Source organism: Equus caballus, chromosome 1, assembly GCF_041296265.1.
Source record: "Equus caballus isolate H_3958 breed thoroughbred chromosome 1, TB-T2T, whole genome shotgun sequence".
Taxonomy (NCBI): Eukaryota; Metazoa; Chordata; class Mammalia; order Perissodactyla; family Equidae; genus Equus; species Equus caballus.
Genome location: NC_091684.1, coordinates 131,597,844 through 131,617,253, shown reverse-complemented (window position 1 = coordinate 131,617,253; position 19,410 = coordinate 131,597,844). Strand labels below are relative to the sequence as shown.

The 19,410-nt window shown below is 39.5% G+C and overlaps 1 protein-coding gene across 6 annotated transcripts in view; it reads right to left on the bottom strand.

Annotated features, from left to right (window-relative positions):
* Positions 1-19,410, bottom strand: part of SIN3A (SIN3 transcription regulator family member A) — a 68,633-nt gene that overhangs the window by 7,530 nt on the left and 41,693 nt on the right. For all 6 annotated transcript variants that reach the window (XM_023653221.2, XM_023653226.2, XM_023653216.2 and 3 more), the window contains 5 exons: positions 19,077-19,260; positions 17,274-17,847; positions 14,539-14,708; positions 10,986-11,159; positions 314-406 (listed from right to left, as the gene is read on the bottom strand). In XM_023653221.2, the coding sequence (XP_023508989.1) occupies positions 314-406; positions 10,986-11,159; positions 14,539-14,708; positions 17,274-17,847; positions 19,077-19,260 (1,195 nt within the window). The remainder of the gene's footprint in view (positions 1-313; positions 407-10,985; positions 11,160-14,538; positions 14,709-17,273; positions 17,848-19,076; positions 19,261-19,410) is intronic.

Genomic DNA, 19,410 nt, shown 5'->3' with positions numbered 1-19,410 from the left:
CACATGGCACCTCATTTGTTTCGTATACTTTAGGAGAAAAACAGGAAAGCTGCCAACTATGAGATTTCCTCTGAGGAGACTGCTTTACTCAAGAGCTGGATGAGGCTGCCACCAACCCTAAATATCTACCATCAGGCTGCCCTTCTCTTCAGCTAAAGACAGGGCTGGAATGACCTGTACTTTAAGCATCCAGTCCTGACCCTTAAACAAGCCTAAGGACTACCTTGGCCTTCTATAAGACAGTCACTGGGCAGATTCTCAGAAGAGGACAGTTCTCTCAGCATGCAGTTTCTGCAATATATTTTGTCCATACCTCTGCTTCCACAGGGTCATCCGAGTTCTCCTCTTCTGTGTCCAGAAGCTCTATGGTCAGCTGAACCTGGCCTTGGCTCTGAATGAACATAAGCTGCAAATAAGAAATCTGAGTATAAACAAAAGACCAGCTCCACAGCTATAACCTAGCTGCTCAAGGGTTGGGAGGTGGGGAGGCAATAAAGTTCTAAAGCTTTGCTCCAATCAAAGAGATGAGGAAGATACTCAAAAAGGTTAGGAAGCAGGCGATAAAAAAGGCAAAAGTCCAGGTGACATCAGCATCATGGCAGAGAGTTCTCCCCATAAACTCCCCCTCAAAGATACAACAAAAAGGACATTCATATTCCAACAGAGGACATCCACACAACACAAAAGATGTCTGAGAGACCCACGCAGCCATAGTCGGAAGGTGGATGTGTTGGAGGCCCCCCCGAGGAAGTAGAAGGAGGTAAGAGAACATCTCTTTTCCTCCCTGAAGGATAGCAACCCAGGGACTGCATGAAGCCTCCAAGAGGAAAGAGAGGAGAGAGTGGCGGCCCTCTGCGGGAGCACCATAGATCTCTCCAAGGTCCCTCACAGCCCATGAGAAAGCGGCCCCACCCCACCAAGAGATGACTAGCTATCGTGGGGGTGTCTTCACCAAGCCAAGACCCCAGGAAAGCAGATAGTAAGGGCAGACCAAGAAGCCCCCAAGATCCTGCAGGAGAAAGAGCCCCTCCCCACCGGCCGGCACCTGGGAGCTGTCCCTTGGATTGAGGGGGGCTCAGAATACACAGCTCTTGACCCCCACCCAGTGGCAACAAGTGGAAGTGGCAATCAAACACTACCACAATGCAGAAACATAAATCTATGCTGTCTAGCAGTATGAAAACATATCTTCAATCTCAGACCAGAAGGAAAATGACAAGTATGCAGAAATCAATCCTGAAGACACAGAAATCTATAACCTAAATGACAGAGAATTCATAATAGCTATCATTAAAAAACTCAAAGAGTTAAAAGAGAATGCAGATAGACAATTCAACAAGTTCAGGAGCTACTTCACAAAAGAGATTAAACTACAAAGAAAAACAAATCAGAAATATTGGAGTTTAAAAACACAATGGATAGGACCAAAGCAGAACATGGATTCCTGAATGGTAGAGCTGATATCATGGAGGAATGAATCAGCAACACTGAAGACAGAAATATAGAAATGCTTCAGATGGAGGAGAGAGAACTAAGACTAAAAAGAAATGAAGAAACTCTGAGAAATATCCGACTCAATTAGGAAACACAACATAAGGATTATAGGTATTCAGGACAGAGGAGAGACGGAGAATGGAGCAGAAAGCTTGTTCAAAGAAATAATAGCAGAGAATTTCCCAAACCTGGGGAAGGAGATGGAAATCCAGGTGAAAGAAGCCACCAGATCTCCTAACTATGTCAATGTAAAAACACCTAGTGCAAGGCATATAGTTGTGAAGCTGGCAAAAGTCAACGACAAGGAAAAAAACTAAGGGCAGCAAGGCAGAAGAAAATAACCTACAAAGGAAACCCTATCAGGCTTTCAGCAGATTTCTCAGCAGAAACCTTACAGGCTAGCAGAGAGTGGAATGAAATACTCAAATCTTTGAAAGACAAAAACTTTCAGCCAAGAATACTCTATCCAGTGAAAATATCCTTCAGTATCATGGAGAAATAAAAACTTTCCCAGATAAATAAAAGCTAAGGGAGGGCCCGGCCCCGTGGCTGGGTGGTTAAGTTCATGTGCTCTGCTTCGGCTGCCCAGGGTTTTGCCAGTTCGGATCCTGGGCACGGACATGGCACCGCTCATCAAAGCCATGCTGAGGCGGCATCCCACATGCCACAACTAGAAGGACCCACAAGTAAAAATATACAACTATGTACCGGTGGAGGCTTTGGGGAGAAAAAGGAAAAACAAAATCTTTAAAAAAAGAAAAAAAAAAAAGCTAAGGGAGTTCATTGCGACAAGACTCCCCCTACAAGAAATCTTCAAGAAGGCCCTAATACCTGGAAAAAAAGGAAGAAAGGGGTTACAAAGCCATGAGTAAGGAGATAAATAGGTAGACAAAATCAGAAAATTATACCTATTCATCAGAACAGGCTAGCAAAGGCTCAAGCAAAACACTAATGATAAAGGGAAAGAAAACACCAAAAACAAAGATAATCTTGTCATTTTAACCACAAATTCATAAGATGGAATAAGATGTGAGAAAAACAACACAGGAGAGGGAGAGGAAAGAGATTCACAAAGCTTAGTCTAAGGAAATAAGAGGTCATCAGAAAATGGACTATCTCATCTATGAGATTTTGCATAGAAACCTCATGGTAACCACTAAACAAAAGAGTAGAATAGAGACAGAAATAATAAATAAGTAGAAAACTAAGAAATCCAGCATAAAAAACTACCTAGTCAAATTGGTAGTCTGAAGTACACAGGACGAAAAAAAATGAAATGCAGAAGAACTGGAAAACAAGCAGTAAGATGGCAGCATTAAGCCCCGATATATCAATAATCACTCTAAATGTAAATGGATTGAATTCTCCAATCAACAGACAGAGAGTGGCAGGATGGATTAAAAAAACAAGACCCAACAATATGCTGCCTCTAGAAAACACATCTCAGCTCCAACAACAAACACAGGCTCAGAGTGAAGGGATGGAAGCCGATACTCCAATCTAATGTGGCAAACAAAAGAAAGCAGATGTTGCAATACTTATATCAGACAAAGCAGACTGCAAGATAAGACAGGCAAAGAGAGACAAAGAGGGGCAGTATATAATGATCAAAGGGACACTTCACCAAGAAGACATAACACTTATCAATATCTATGCACCCAACACAGGAGCACCAAAGTACGTAAAGCAACTATTAACAAACCTAAAAGAGACATTAATAACAACACAATAGTAGGGGACCTCAACACTCCACTCGTATCAATGGACACATCACCCAGACAGAAAGTCAACAAGGAAACAGTGGAATTAAATGAGAAACTAGACCAGATGGACTTAATAGATATATATATAGAACACTCCATACAAAAACAGCAGAATATACATTCTTCTCAGGTGCACATGGAACATTCTCAAGGATAGACCGTATGTTGGGAAACAAGGCAAGCCTCAATAAATTTAAGAAGATTAAATAACAACAAGTATCTTTTCTGACCATAATGTTATGAAACTAGAAATTAACTATAAGAAAAAAGCTGAGAAAGGGACAAACATGTGGAAACTAAACAACACACTTCTGAACAACCAATGGATCATTGAAGGAATTAAAGGAGAAGTAAAAAAATATCTGGAGACAAGTGAAAATGAAAACATACCATACCAACTCATATGGGATACAACAAAAGCGGTATTAAGATGGAAATTCATCACAATACAGTCACACCTTAACAAACAAGAAAAATCCCAAATAAGCAATCTCAAACTACACCTAACTGAATTAGAAAAAGAAGAACAAACAAAGCCCAAAGTTAGCAGGAGGGAAATAATAAAAATCAGAGCAGAAATAAATGAATTAAAACAAAAAAGACAGAAGAAAGGATCAATGAAACAAAGAGCTGGTTCTTTGAGAAGATAAACAACACTGACAAACCCCTAGAGCCAGACTTACAAAGAAAAAAGAGAGAAAGCTCAGATAAATAAAATTAGAAATGAAAGAGGAGAAATTACAAGAGATACCACAGAAATACAAATGATTATAAGAGAATACTATGAAAAGCTTTATGCCAACAAATTGGACAATCTAGAAGAAATGGAGAAATTCTTAGATGCTTACAACCTCCCAAAGCTGAATCAATAAGAAACAGATAATCTGAATAGACAAATCACAAGTAAAGAGATGGAAACAGTAATCAAAAGGATCCCCCAAAATAAAAGTCCAGAACCAGACGGCTTCCCTGGTAAATTCTACCAAACGTTCAAAGAGGATTTAATACCTATCCTTCTTAAACTATTCCAAAAAATTAGGGAAGACTGAATACTTCCTAACACATTCTATGAAGCCAATATCACCCTGATACTAAAACCTGACAAGGACAACACAAAAAAGGAAAACTATAGGCCAATATCACTGATGAACATAGATGCAAAATATTGGCAACCCGAAAACAGCAATACATCAAAAGAATCATACAACCATCATCAAGTGGGATTCATACCAGGGACACAGGGATGGTTCAACAGCCACAAATCAATTAATGTGATACAACACATTAAAACCACAATGATCATCTCAAGAGACACAGAGAAAGCATCTGACAAGATTCAACAGCCATTTATGATAAAAACCCTTAAGAAAATGGGAACAGAAGGAAACTACCTCAACATAATAAAGGCCATATATGACAAACCCACAGCCAACATCATACTCAATGAGGAAAAACTGAAAGCCATCCCTCTGAGAACAGAAACAAGACAAGGGTGCCCACTCTCAGCACTCTTATTCAACATCGTACCAGAGGTTTCAGCCAGAGCAATTAGGCAAGAAAAAGAAATAAATGGAATCCAAACAGGAAATGAAGAAGTGAAACTCTCACTGTTTGCAGATGACATGATTTTATATACAGAAAATTCTCAAGAATCCACTGGAAAACTATTAGAAATAATCAACAACTACAGCAAAGTTGCTGCTACAAAATCAACTTACAAAAATCAGTTGTATTTCTATACTCTAACAATAAGCTAACAGAAAGAGAATTCAAGAACACAATCCCATTTACAATCACAATAAAAAAAAGAAAATATCTAGGAATAAATTTAACCAAGGAGGTGAAAGACCTATATACACTGAAAACTGTAAGACATTATTGAAAGAAATAATGATGACATAAAGAAATGGAAAGTATTCCATGCACATGGATTGGAAGAACAAACATAGCTGAAATGTCCATACTACATGAAGCAATCTACAGATTCAATGCAATCCCAATCAGGATCCCATTGACATTCTTCACAGAAATGGAACAGAGTCCTAAAATTCGTATGGGGCAACAAACAACCCCAAAATAGCTAAAGCAGTCCTGAGGAAAAAAAACAAAGCTGGGGGTATCACAATCCCTGACTTCAAAAGGTACTAGTAATCATAGTAATCAAAACAGCATGGTACTGGTACAAAAACAGGCACACAGATCAATGGAACAGAACTGAAAGCCCAGAAATAAAACCACACATTCACAGACAGTTAATCTTTGACAAAGGTGCTAAGAACATACAATGGAGAAAAGATAGTCTCTTCAATAAATAGCGTTGGGAAAACTGGACAGACATATGCAAAAGAACGAAAGTAGACCATTATCTTATGCCATACACAAAAATAAACTCAAAATCAATCAACAACTTGAAGGTAAGACCTGAAACCATAAAACTTCTGGAAGAAAATATGGATTGTACACTCTTTGACATTGATCTTAAAGGATATTTTCAAATACCATGTCTTCTCAGACAAGAGGAACAAAAGAAAAAATAAACAAGTGGGACTTCATCACACTAAAGAGCTTCTACAAGGCAAAGGAAACGAGGATCAAAACAAAAAGACAACCCACCAATTGGGAGAAAATATTTGCAAATCATACATCCGACAATGGGTTAATCTCCATAATATATGCAGAACTCATAACTCAACAACAAAAAAACAAACAACCCAATCAAAAAATGGGCAGGGGATATGAACAGACATTTTTCCAAAGAAGATATACAGATGGCCGATAGGCACATGAGAAGATGTTCAACATCACTAATCATCAGGGAAATGCAAATCAAAACTACACTAAGATAGCACCTTACACCTGTTAAAATGGCTATAATCACTAAGACAAAAAATAACAAATGTTGGAGAGGCTGTAGAGAAAAGGGAACCCTGATACACTGCTGCTGGGAATGCAAATTGGTGCAGCCACTAAGGAAAGCAGTATGGAGCTTTCTCAAAAAACTAAACATAGAAATACCATATGACCCAGCTATCCCACTACTGGGTAATTATCCAAAGAACTTGAAACCAACAATTCAAAGAGACTTATGCACCCCTATGTTCACTGCATTATTATTCACAATAGCTAAGACATGGAAGCAATGCAAGTGCCCAGTGACTGATGAATGGATAAAGAAGATATGGTATATATATACAATGGAATACTACTCAGCCAGAAAAAAGGACAGAATTGTCCCATTCACAACAACATGGATGGACCTGGAGGATATTATGTTAAGCGAAATAAGCAAGACAGAGAAGGACAAACACCGTATGATTTCACTCATATGTGGAAGATAAACAAACACACGGACAAAGAGAACAGTTCAGTGGTTACCAGGGGAAGGGGGATGAGGGGTTGGGCACAAAGGGTGAAGGGCAGCATTTATATGGTGACAGACAAGAAATAATGTACAACTGACATTTCACAATGTTGTAACCTATTATGAACTCAATTAAAAAAAGCAAAAGTCCAATCTTGCTACCAGCAAAATGAAATGTTACAGCAAAAAAGCACCATCTCATGTTTCATATATCTTGAATTAGCTAAAACTATAATCAATGTTAGTAAGAGTGCTTTAGAAGTATTTTGTTCATTAGAAAGAAATATGGCATAAAGCCAGAACCATAAAATGTCAATGTCATTTCCCACTTGACAATACCATTTCCGGGACTTAATATACAAAGATGTAAACTAAGTCTACAGCTTTAAAGAAAAAAAAAGGGAAATTTCTCATATCAAAAGTGAAGAGGAAAACATCAAACACAACAGAGAGTAGCAATCGCATTTCCACCCCAATAAAGACCACCCAAGATACCACACACGCCATGGGGTAAGAAACACACAACAGCAACATACTTAGAAGTGATGTGTTGCAAAGGTATCAATCATATTTGAAGCTCTTGAAATTGTGAGTTCTGCTTATTTGTGCCATTTTTTAAAAATTCATATTTAAAAGCAATACGCTGATAGAGGCAAAATCAAGTCATACTTTGCACAAAACAAATGTGTGATGTTGCACAACATCAAATGGTGATGGCACATGGAACTCCCCTTTCAGAACCCAGATATTTTCAATGCCCTGATCCTAACTAAGGGCTTGCTGCAGAAAAGACCACTATCCAAATCATGTGGAGAAGATCAGAGCTTAGAAGGAAGCTTGAGAATCATTTATTTCAACCTTCTTCATTTTTCACAGAGAAAAACCTAAAATTCAGAGTTCTGGTTTCTCAAGACCACACAGCTAGTCAGTAAGCAAACAGCACCAGAAGTCCATTCGGTTCCCAGTATCTTGTGGTGAAACTTTAAAAAATTCCTATCTGCTAGTAAAATGTAAAACATGACAAAAAGTTAATACACACACACAAATACAAACATAGTTACTTCCAAAACAGATTTGAAAAAAACTGCCCCTAGGAGTCTGCTAAAGTCCCTTGGATCTAGGACAACCTAGAGTATCAAGATTTGTCCTCTTGCTGTAAGGAAATCTCCCTTCAAAGCAATATTGAGGAGACAGTCTCCTCTCTACATGCTTAAAACTGAACTCAATTTCATCCCAACAGGCTCCTCCACCTGTCACCTGTCTTGTGAGGCCCTTTAGCACGTGTTCACCCCAGCTCTCTCTTCTGCAAACACTCTCCAAGTCTTGACTAGCTTCATTATCAGACAGCCTACATCTATCACCCACATTTGGCAACTGCCTCCAGTTGTAAACAGGCTTCTGGTTCCTCTACTCCTCCTTATTCAGTGCTACCAAACTGATCTTCCTGAAAGCTGAAATCCAGTGGGATATTTAGTCCTTAAAAATGCTTCACTGCTCACCAACCACAAGAAAATTCAAACCTTTCTCTTACACGGCTATGAAGATCCTCTACCATTTGGATCCCCTTTCTACACATCTCCTTTGCCAATATCCTATATTTCATTCACTCAACACACAGTCACTGAATGTCTCCTATTTATCAGGCAGGGGCACACTCACAAGAGAAGATGATTTCTTGCTTGAAAGAGCTCAATTTAGTAAAGGAAACAGGAACGCAAACAGCTATATTTACATTACAACTAAGTAATCACAAATGTACTATTCGAGAGACATGGTTAATATGCTGTGGGAATAAAAAATCCCTCCCCATGAGCTGAGAAAGATTTCACCTCACTAAAGTGACATGCAGCTGGGCAGTGAAGGACATAGGAGAAGACCAATCAATTTCAGAGAAATTACGGCAGAGAAAACCGTATTTAAAAAGTACATAAGAGCCAGCCCTGATGGCCTAGTGGTTAAAGTTTGGCACTCTCTGCTTCAGGGGCCTGGGTTCAGTTTCTGGGCGTGGAATCACACCGCTCACCTGTCAGCAGCCATGCTGTGGTGGTGGCTCACACAGAAGAACTAGAAGAACTTACAACTATACACAACTATCTACTGGGGCTTTAGTAGGGGAGAAAAAAAGGAGGAAGATTGGCACAGATGTTAGCATAAAAAAAAGTACATAAAAAGAACTACACCCTCCTCACCAAAAGAGGGTGAAGGACATGAATAAGAAATACAAAGAAGAGGAAAAAGCAATGGGCAACAGTAGGAAACAGGGAAATGTGAATTAATGTAATTTTCTAAGCATCTAATTGGCAAAAATAAAGAAGTTTGATAATACCAAGTGTTGACTAAGGATGGCAAAAAAATGCTCTTATGAAAGCATACAGTGGTACAGCCTGTCACTTCAAAGACTGAAATGGCAATATCCATTAAAATTTAAATTTTAAAAATATGCATATCCTTTGACCCAGGAATTTCACTTCTTTCTCTCCACCCTGGACAGCTACTAACACATGCACACAAGGATACAAGTACAACAAAACGCTATTCAACGCAGCACTATTTGAGAAGGTAAAAAATGGTAGTTGTTTCAATGTTCACCTACAAGGGAATGACTTTTTTTAAAAACCACAGCACGTTCATACTATTAAGTATGACACAGCAGTTGAAAAAATGAGCTGGATCTATATAAACCAAAATAGAGCAAATTCTTAAGATGTATTCAGTGAAAAAGGCAAGATGTAGAATACACACAGTCTAATATCATTTATTTCTAAATATATATATGTACGTAAATGCACAGAAAAGGGTCTTAAAGGGTATACAGAGGGCTAAACATGCTTGATTTTTAAAAAGCAGTGCAGAATTTGCATAGAAAAAACACAGGGAGAGGAGGCTAGAGGCGGGGGTGGGTAGGGGATTTGAAGGGCTGCGTAAGTTTAGCTTAATACTAGCACGACTGAATTTATTCTATATGTGAATATTTTAAAGAAAAGGATCCCTGTGGTGACACAATATCCTGGTTATTAAGCCTTTCTTCCTGCTATTCCCTCTGTCACTCTGATAACTCTTCTTATCTATGGGGTGAGTCTACCCATTCCTTCACAGGCCCTCACCACACAATTTAATACGTTGTTAACTCATTGTGTGTGGAGGGGATGGTAATCCTGTTCGCCATGAAACTAAACACACAGTAAACTCATACTAAACATTTATAGTTTTAAAACCCCGAAAAACTCAGGAAATCTCTCCTGTAGTAAGAAAGTCCTCAGGCAGTAGAACGTCAAGATCCTGAGAGAGAACTAGAAAACTCACTTTCAGTTCTTTGATTCTAAATTAAGCAAATAGTATAGCTGATGGATTAGAAACTTGAGAAAAAGCTGAAAAAAGAAGCACATAACTAAGTGAACAATTTGGGGTCAGATCATTAAAGTACATGGAACATACCCAACGAAGTCAAACTTTTATTTAGCTTAGTTCTTTCTGCTCAGCCAACTACAAACCTTATTCCAGGCTACCTGAACCTGCCCTTCTTATATAAATACATAACAGGTTTTGTTCAACTATACACATTTATTACAGAGCTGCAATCAGTTCACATCTTTATCATTTTTTTTGCTTCAGTATTTTTATAATTTATAATTAACTTTTAAGGGCTGCAAAATACACCATCCAGTATTCACACAATAGGCTGCCATTAACCATTCCCATAATGGGTTGGACCTCTAGGTTGTTTCCAATTATTTGCTTTTCTAATTAGCTATTATAATGGTGGAAAACTGGAAACAACCTAAATGTCCAACAAGACCCACATAATCCTCTATAAGATGAAATATCAAATTGTCTTAAGAATATGCTGAAGACCCAGAGGTATTGCTAATTGAATGAAAGAAGTTATGGAACACTTGGCTCAGTATAATTTTTCAAAATATATAAAAGCATAGAAAAATCTAGAAATGTCAGCAGTGATTATTTCTGGGAAGAATTATAGGTGACTATTTTTTCTTTTCTCTGAAGTTCCTACCTTTTCTACAACGATCACAGATTACATGTATAAACATTTTTGAACAATAATATTTACAAAGCACTATAATATGAAAAAATGTTCAGAGGAAAAAACCAATACAAAATTGTAAAAATCATGTATAACAATTTTTTTAAAGGTAAGAAAGTTTACTGTCCACGAAAGACTTTACTTCCACTTTTCCATGTTTTTTTGTATTTCCTCTAAGTGACCTCACAGGAAGTATAAGGAGTTCCAGGAATGGAATCACTGGGTCGAACAAAGTACCCTGATACGTCTTTGACTTCTGGTAGAGACAGTCCCAACAACTTACACTGTCACCAACATGGTCCTTGACTAAATGAGTAACTCTCACCTTAAAGCAATTCTCATCTGACATGAGTTGCTCAGCCTTCCGCTGATATGTTGACTCCAGGAGACTCCTTGAAGTCTGTGTGTTCAGCTGGCCTCCAGTGGCCCCATTATTGTTTTCTGCCAAGTAAAGGTCAGTCACCTGTACACAGATCTCATCACTCACAATGTGCTGCAGCTGGAATCAAGCAAAGGCAAGTCATCAGTGAACTAAGAAACTATTTCTCCCTGTCATACAGTCAACCCTCCTTTGGTAGTTCCAGTCACTCAGCTCAAAAAGTTTTTTCAGTTGTTAATTTTAGAAAATTAACCACATAAAACCACTATTTTATTTTCTTAGAGAAAAACCAAGCTGAAATCTTCACCCATATCACTAGTCCACGAGTAACATTTTCAAATCTGTTTAAAAGCAAAACCATAGGCAACTCAGGTTAATATGCTGCTTTATATTTAAAGTCCTAGGGAACTTAAACAAATTTTTTTTACATGAAAGAAAATTTCCACAGCTTCCTGTTTTTATGGTGCTGCTTCATCATTTACAATTTGCTTTCACACATTCTCATTTGATCCATACAGCTACCCTAGGAAGCAGGCTGGAGGGGGTGCCCTGTTATATATGAGAAAAATTTACCTGTTAGATGAGAAAAATCACTGTGTGCCAAGGCGAGGAGAGGGGCCTTGGAGAACCATGAAAGCAAGATCCATGTCTATCTTCCCAGCCCTAGTACAAAGTCTGAAACTCATTAGGTATTTAAGAAACTGTGGCTGAATTAATTGTCCAGGGGCACTCAGCTGAAGGAGCAGAGTTGGGACTAATATTCAAGTTTCCTCACCCTAGACCAATATTCCTTCTAACACAGCACCTATTTTTTCACATCTAATAGGAAGTATAATACTTAAACTGTATATAATATTGATTAACTTATTTTTAACATAGGTCAATCAAGATTGACTATTGGTAACTTTCATGACTATCTTATTAAGCTATCTGATGACTACAAAGTTGAACCTTTCAGAGTTTCCATTCTCATCAAGCCATGACAATATTAGTATTGGGAAATAAAAATTCCCTCAAATGAAACTTTACCCATCAAAATGCCCGAGAATGTGAAAAATAGATACAAGATAAAAGCAAAACATTAACGGCAATATTAGTTTGTCTATTTTACTTTAAAATTCTCATAACCACTAAGTCATTCTATTTTTAGGAAGATACATTCTTTTTGAAGTGCTAGTAACTATGACAACTACTTATTCTTAACATTTTAAAAAGTCTTAAATGACAACTATGTGTATTTGTAGATAAATGGACACAGTGCAAGGTTAGAAGGGTGAGTAATTTGACAGCAGTAGAAAAGCCAGCAACAGGAGATGGTTAAATAAATTTCAGTTAGTCCAGACAACGGATTCTAATGTCACCATTAAAATAATGCTTACAATAACTTGATAACATAGGGAAAAGCTTAAGATACAGTGTTTGAGAGAAAAAAAGTACTGTTTAAAAAATGTATATCCAAAGCATAGTCTCTACCAGGAAGACACTTCTGCTCTCTACCTTCTTATGGAAGTAGACCATGTCACTGAGTCCCCCACCCACACCCTCTTCTTGGATATCTGGCCCTTCCTAGAGTCTCTGGAAAAGGCAGCACCACAAATCCAGGGACCACTAGGCAACTCCCACCTCCAAGCTAGGCTGGTCAGATTCTCTCTCCTGCTAATTTGAAATGACACAATGAGCATTTGGTAAGAGTTTTTTACAGAGGAGCATCTGGATGGAAAGATCAGGTAATACCGTGGGGCCAGATGCACTGCTGTGGCAAGCCAAAGCCTCAGGGGGTTGGACAAGCCCTGAGTATGTGCCAAATGTCCATCAGCACAGGGAAGCATGAGAATGGTGCAGGTGTCCAGAAAGGCATGAAGGAAACCAAAAAAACCTTCCTAGTCCAATCCTTACATGATCTGGCCTTATTTTGAGTTCTGTACTAGATGTCTGTGAGACACTCTATTGTATTCTTAAGACAAATCCCTCAAACTAGTCTGGAAAAGGTAAGATAAATATATGGCTTCACCTTGAAATATATGTTCTACGTCCAGTTAGCAATGAACTTCGGGAGAATACCAAACGAGATGCGGAGAAGGAGAGAAGATATGCCCCCAATTGAAAAATTAAGATGAAAAGAATGAACATGTTTTAAAAACACTGGATTTAGGTTTCTGGATGAAATCTGTTTCCATAAAAAAAGACTGGACATTACATATTATTGACTCAAAATCAGTCATAACCAGGTAATTCCAGTAAATGGACTAATCATATGTATTGTTTCAAAAACTTGGGCTTACAAAAAGCTAGTTTCATTGGATTTTTAAGGTGGTTGTGCCAGCAGTATGAAAGACTTTACATCTAGCTATAGCAGCAGCAAACTTGTAAGTGAAACATTAGCACATGGTAACCAGTCTTTACTTTATATAAATTTAGGGAACATTAACAGGGGTTAGTCTCTCAAAAATTATGACTACAGCAGATTGTATCCATATAATGATTTCTGTCAGTCACCATACAGATCCCTTAAGGAAAGGCCTAATAACTTCTTTGACTTTCAGGGAAAAAATGGTCTGCCTGACAGCTTTCCTGAAGATGCCAAGATTCAGTTAGGTTAAATGTTTTTTCTTGACTCTAGTAGATACTGTGGGAGGGGTGCAGAGCCATGCATCCTTCCAAATTCAAGGCAAAAGCGTGGATACTTTGCAGAGGATTTCATACTTTAGCCCAAGAAAGCACTGAGCAACAAGCTTTTCTTTCCACAGCAGCACTGTGGACTCCAGAATTAGAATTTTCTTTTTACAAGTTTTCACTTTAAAGGAAGTAGTACACCACCACCAACAGACTCTGATCCCTTCAGGAGTTCAGAACTCAAGGCACATGAGTAGAAACCTATCTATAACATGCTATTTGCTACAAAATTATCATTGTTGCAAAGAATAACAAATTTACAAACTGCCAGGGTGCCACAGGAACAAATCACAAACAACCACAAATCTAACTCAGAGGGAACCTCAGACAATGAAGTGGGCAGAGTATTATAAAAGATGTAAACACTTCCTATAAAAAGAACTTCAAATATTAAATGAGAAAAGTTCATAGAATTACCAACACCCTTGGAAGAGGAAACGCTACCCACTGAGAGCTCACTCCTGGCCGATGAGGTAAGAGCTGGGCCAACAGGGCAGGCAGCTACAGTCAGGACCAATGTCTGCTCCATAGGCAGTCAGCAAGAAAAGGGCAAAACAGCAGGTCTGAGGTAGGCTCATATGACTGTGAGGGCAAACCCAGCAAAGCAAAGGAATCAAGTATGCGGCTAAAGTACTCCTACTTCGTTAACAGGAGAAACCCGACATCACATTAGCCTCCCTCGCCCCTCTATAAAGCATATGTTCATAAACCGTTAGAGAAAACTGCCTTTCCTCTTCCAACAGACATCTGCCCTGTTCTCTTTGTCTGATCCATCTTTAGGTAAGGACTTCTTCCCTCACCACCCTAGCCTCCACTGTGCCCTCACCTGTCTGACAATGCTCTGGATTAGTTTGTCCATGGTGAAGGCAATGTAGGCATGAATGGTGAACATCTCTCTCAGCGAATCTTCATACTGTGACGAGTCTATATTACCATCCAGCAGGCTCCGCACCATGTCCAGGAAAGCTGGGTAATAATCTTCTACATCAACATCCACTGTGGGAGAGATGGGACAGGTGAGGCCTTACCCTGCTAAGAAAAGATTAGGAGAGAAGGCAGGGCAAATCCCACTGATGGCCTAAAGAGCATTTGAAAGAACAAACCGGAGGTATTCAGAACATACCCACTCAATCTGCTGCAGACAGAGATGAAATCCGACAGGTGGCTACAATCACCAGCGCTGTCTATCAGAGGAGAGTGACTCTGCAACTTTAACAGCGGCTTCTGACACTCTGACTGACCATGCCCAACTTATTTACAGTACAGCTGGCCTCTGCATGATAGGACAGCAAAATATCCCAGGGAAGAAGTTTCTTCAAAAAGTTGTTGGCTCCCCTGCTGAGAGAGGAACCTGCTCTCCCAGCCTGCAAAGAGCATTCCTCACATGGGTCACTTGTTCATAAAGCTCTTCTAATGAAGCGTAAAGTGCAGACGAAAAAAAGGCACACAGAGCCATACTCTAGCACTGGGAAACCTCTTGGGAACAGAAAAATAGGAGCGCAAATTAACCCTCTATGAATAATGAAGTGATCTGCATTTGTCAAAGTCCTTTTATTTAAAAATGGATTCCCAATGTTGTACTTAGCAAACTGCATTAAATGATCTCTACTTGTTGCAACATGAATCACTTCAACCACCAGCTAGAATCTTATCCATTGTCAAACAGACGTTTGGCAACTAGGAGAGAGCACGAGGAGCAGTGAAAGGACCCTTGCCTAGAGCTTACTAAAGACAGACATTTACATAAGGCTCAAAAACAGGTAGCTCTGATCTCCAGTGTCGGCAATCAAGACAGTGGCACGAGGGGGCTGTGGGGGTAGTGGTTATGCTGTTTCTTGAGCAGGTGCTGGTTACACAGGTGTGTTCACTTTGTAAAAAGTCACTGAGCTACACAATTCGGATTTGTATACTTTTCTAGATATATATATATTGCATTTCAATAAAATCTTCATTGAAATGAAAAAAGACTACAAAAAGAACTCTTTGTCATCATTTGGTTACCTGTTTATAAAGTTTATACAGGGGAAAAAAGGCTGAGAGCAAAAGCTGTTTGTCTTCATTCATCTGCAGTGTGATGGACTCATTAAAGACAAGCAAAACAGGACAGTTACTATTTAAAAGAAGCAACTGGCTGGGGGCTGGCCCGTGGGCATACTGGTTAAGTTCGCAGGTTTGGACCCGGGCACAGACCTAGCACCACTCATGGCGGCATCTCACATAAAGTAGAGGAAGACTGGCAGAGTTAGCTCGGCGACACTTTTCCTCAACCAAAAAGAGGAGCATTGGCAACAGATGTTAGCTCAGGGCCAATTTTCCTCACAAAAAGAAAAGAAGATGCAATTGGCTTGAGTTTCATCACAGAATTTCACCTTGTTCAGACCCACAGCATAGGCATGGGCTGTGCTACTGCCGTGAACAATGCCTTTATGCCAAAATAAAGCTGCGAGTGCAAACCACAGATTTGTGCACACAAGCTATGATCAGTGTGAGGCTTGGCATTATCACTTAAGACCAAACTAATAAGCCTCAAACCAGGTTAAGTCAGTGGTCAAGCCAGGATTAGGCCATTTTCTCTCTCATTTCTATCAAGCAGATGGAATCACCACACTGAAGTCCAAAAGCTGTCTTTCTCAAGCTAGGATTAATCGAGATAAAGGCTTTTAGAATTAATTCCCAGTGTCATTAGCTCTTCAAGAGAGAAGGTTAGGGCCACACATGGGCTTCTTACATCTACAACAGTTTGAAAATAAAAAAAAAGGAAAATTCACTCCACAGATTGGCTATTTCCTCAAAAGCACAGAAGAAAGGCTTCACGAAAAGGCTTTTGGCTCACAGTTCAAGTACCTAATTTATGAACTCAACAGTTATCTAGAAGCAGCTGGCACAGAATTACTTAAAGCACGTGGTGGCTTCCTTAGCCCTCACTGATCTTTCTTTTCCTGAGTTCTCTATCTTCATTCCTATTCTGCCTATTCTACTGTCTCACACCGTCTCTTGAGTTTCAATCTCCCTTCCATAAAGTATTTCTATTTATTAGGAATGAGCCATGGACCCTATTGGTTAAAGAAACGTCCTGCCCAAACATATCTGAGAAAATATGCACCTGTCTTAGGCATGAACAATTAGGAATTTCTAATTTATCATAGAGTGAAACCGACTGTGATGTTTTAGTCCCTCTCTGTCCTCTGAAACATTTGTGATACCCAGAGATCTGCCATTTAGGAAACTGATGGCAACTAACACCCCTTCCCTGGTGTCCACAGTACCAGCAATTGTGTCTCCATGATCCAAGCACTGCACAGGGTGCTGTGCATATTTTCTCCAATTCTCCCAATAACCCCACATGGTAACAAGGAGCACCTCCATTTTACAGGTAAACAAGCTCAAAGAGTTTAAGTAATGTCATACAACGAGTAAATTGCAGAGCTAGGATCTGAACCCCGGTCAGGCTTTAAGGCCTGCCTATGTTCTATGTATAAAAGAAAGCAGTCCCAAGTCCAATTAGGCCCTGAGGTCCCCAACCCCTCACATCTTCTGTGAACCAACAGCCTGAGCACTCACTAGGTTCTTTGAGACGTAGCTGGATGGCAGGGCTGTCACTTTTGTCTCGCTTTATGCCCAGCACTTCCCGTTCCCACTCCCTCTCTCGATTTTCTTCTTCAATTTGCCGTTCAGCCTGGGAACAGATCCGCAGCAGCCTCAAGCAAAGAATCTGGTGTAGTCGCATAAAGATATACCAGTTGTTATTAACATAGAAGAGGTTGTATACTTCATCCATTCCTCTTAACTTTTGAGCTGCTGTGTTACTAAACAGTAGCTTGGACTTAGGGGGACTGCCCCCAACACCATTGTGCTTCTTAGTCGCCCCTGTGGCTTCATCTACATCCATCTCTTCTTCTTCCTCTTCCTCCACATCTGAGAGATCCCCTCTCTGAGCAAAGAGCAGATCTGGAATAAAATGATGCATGATTTGCTTGATTTTGTACTTGTCCTCTTTCTGAATGCCTGTCTGCCTCTTCACATGGTGGATAATCAGAGCAGCGGCATCTTCCAGGATCTGTTTGTCTTCATAGGCAAGCGAAAGGTGTGGGCCAACAGGTACACCAGCATTGTCTTCTGTAGCCTGCTCTTGCCTCTAACAGGAGAGAGACACATAATAACGTGACATATCTACAGCAACAACAAACCGTCCTATGAGACTACACCAGCAGTACATTCCATTATTAACCATAATGGCTATTATTTTCCAATCCAAAACTTCTGGAAACAAAAAGGTAATGTGGGAGATATGGTTTGATCCTGAAATACTGGTACCTTCTGGACTCTGAAGATTTATAGGAGACAATGGGACAGAACCGGGATCATCTTTCAAAATTCTGGATTAGTATTTATGGAGTTTACGATATGAATTTACAATATTTTAAAATACTTCAGTGGGAGTGTGGAAAGTGACAGATGTAACAAAATCAGTAAAACACGGATGATTATTTAAGTTTATGGAAGAGCTCATTTTACTATTTTCTCCCCTCTTGTGTATTTTTGACGTTTTCATAATAAAAAGTTTTTTAAAATTCAAGATCACACCACTTTGAGGAGTTCTCAATCACTGTATTTATGTTTCTAGCCTATCTAAGACTGTAAGCTCAAAGAAAGCAGGATTAATTTCTTATTCATCTCTATATCCTAGGTCCAGTACTATATACAATCCTGGTTAAGTATGCTAAATAAACAAGGATTAGGAAAAGTTTGGGGATCAATGATAAGTGTCTAAGTTGTGGGAAGTTAAGATGAGCTATATGGGGGCCGGCCCTGTGGCTGAGTGGTTAAGTTTGCATGTTTCAGCTTTGGCAGTCAAGGGTTTCACCGGTTCGGATCCTGGGCATGGACCTGGCACCATTCATCAAGCCATGCTGAGGCAGCGTCCCATACAGCTCAACTAGAAGGACCTACGACTAGCATATACAACTATGTACTGGGAGGTTTTGGCGAGAAGGAAAAAAAAAAAGACTCGCAACAGATGTTAGCTCAGGTGCCAATAAAAAAAAAAAAAAGATGAGCTGTATGAATGAAACAAGGTACCACCTGAGAGAAATAAATGAGGAGAAAAGTGGAAGAGAGAGGTGGTGGGTGTAAACTGAAACCAGGATGGTAAATTGGGAAACCGGTAAAACACCTTAGTGTAAAGGGGAGGCTTAGATTTACAATGAAGAATAGGGGAATACAAGTCTATGACGGTTAGAAAGCAAGAAGCAACAAGTCTTGGAGGGTCTCACTTTCATATAACAAAGGTAATTTCCAGGAATCAAAGCTATGCTGAACATAAAGACTAGAATCCTCTCACAGATGTAGAAACCTCCAGCTCACCTCATCATAGATACTCTCAATCTCATTGAGTAAGCTCTTAGACCTCAGGACCTTGGTGTCATTCTGTTTAAAGTTGATGCCCTGGTGGTCCAGAGACTTCAAGTAGTATTTCTCATTTTGTTCTCTCCACACCTTGTTAAAGCCTCTCTGAGCTTCTCGCCATTCTTCCTCTTTCATCTTCAACCTAGTGGGATGTGATGGGGAGGTGGAAACAAGACGGGAATTCAGACGTAGGAATTATAATGTAGGGAGTCAAATTCCTTGGCTAGGAATCCTGGCTCTGCCACACTAGCCATTTACTGTTTCCTTATCAGTAAAACAGGGATAACACCAC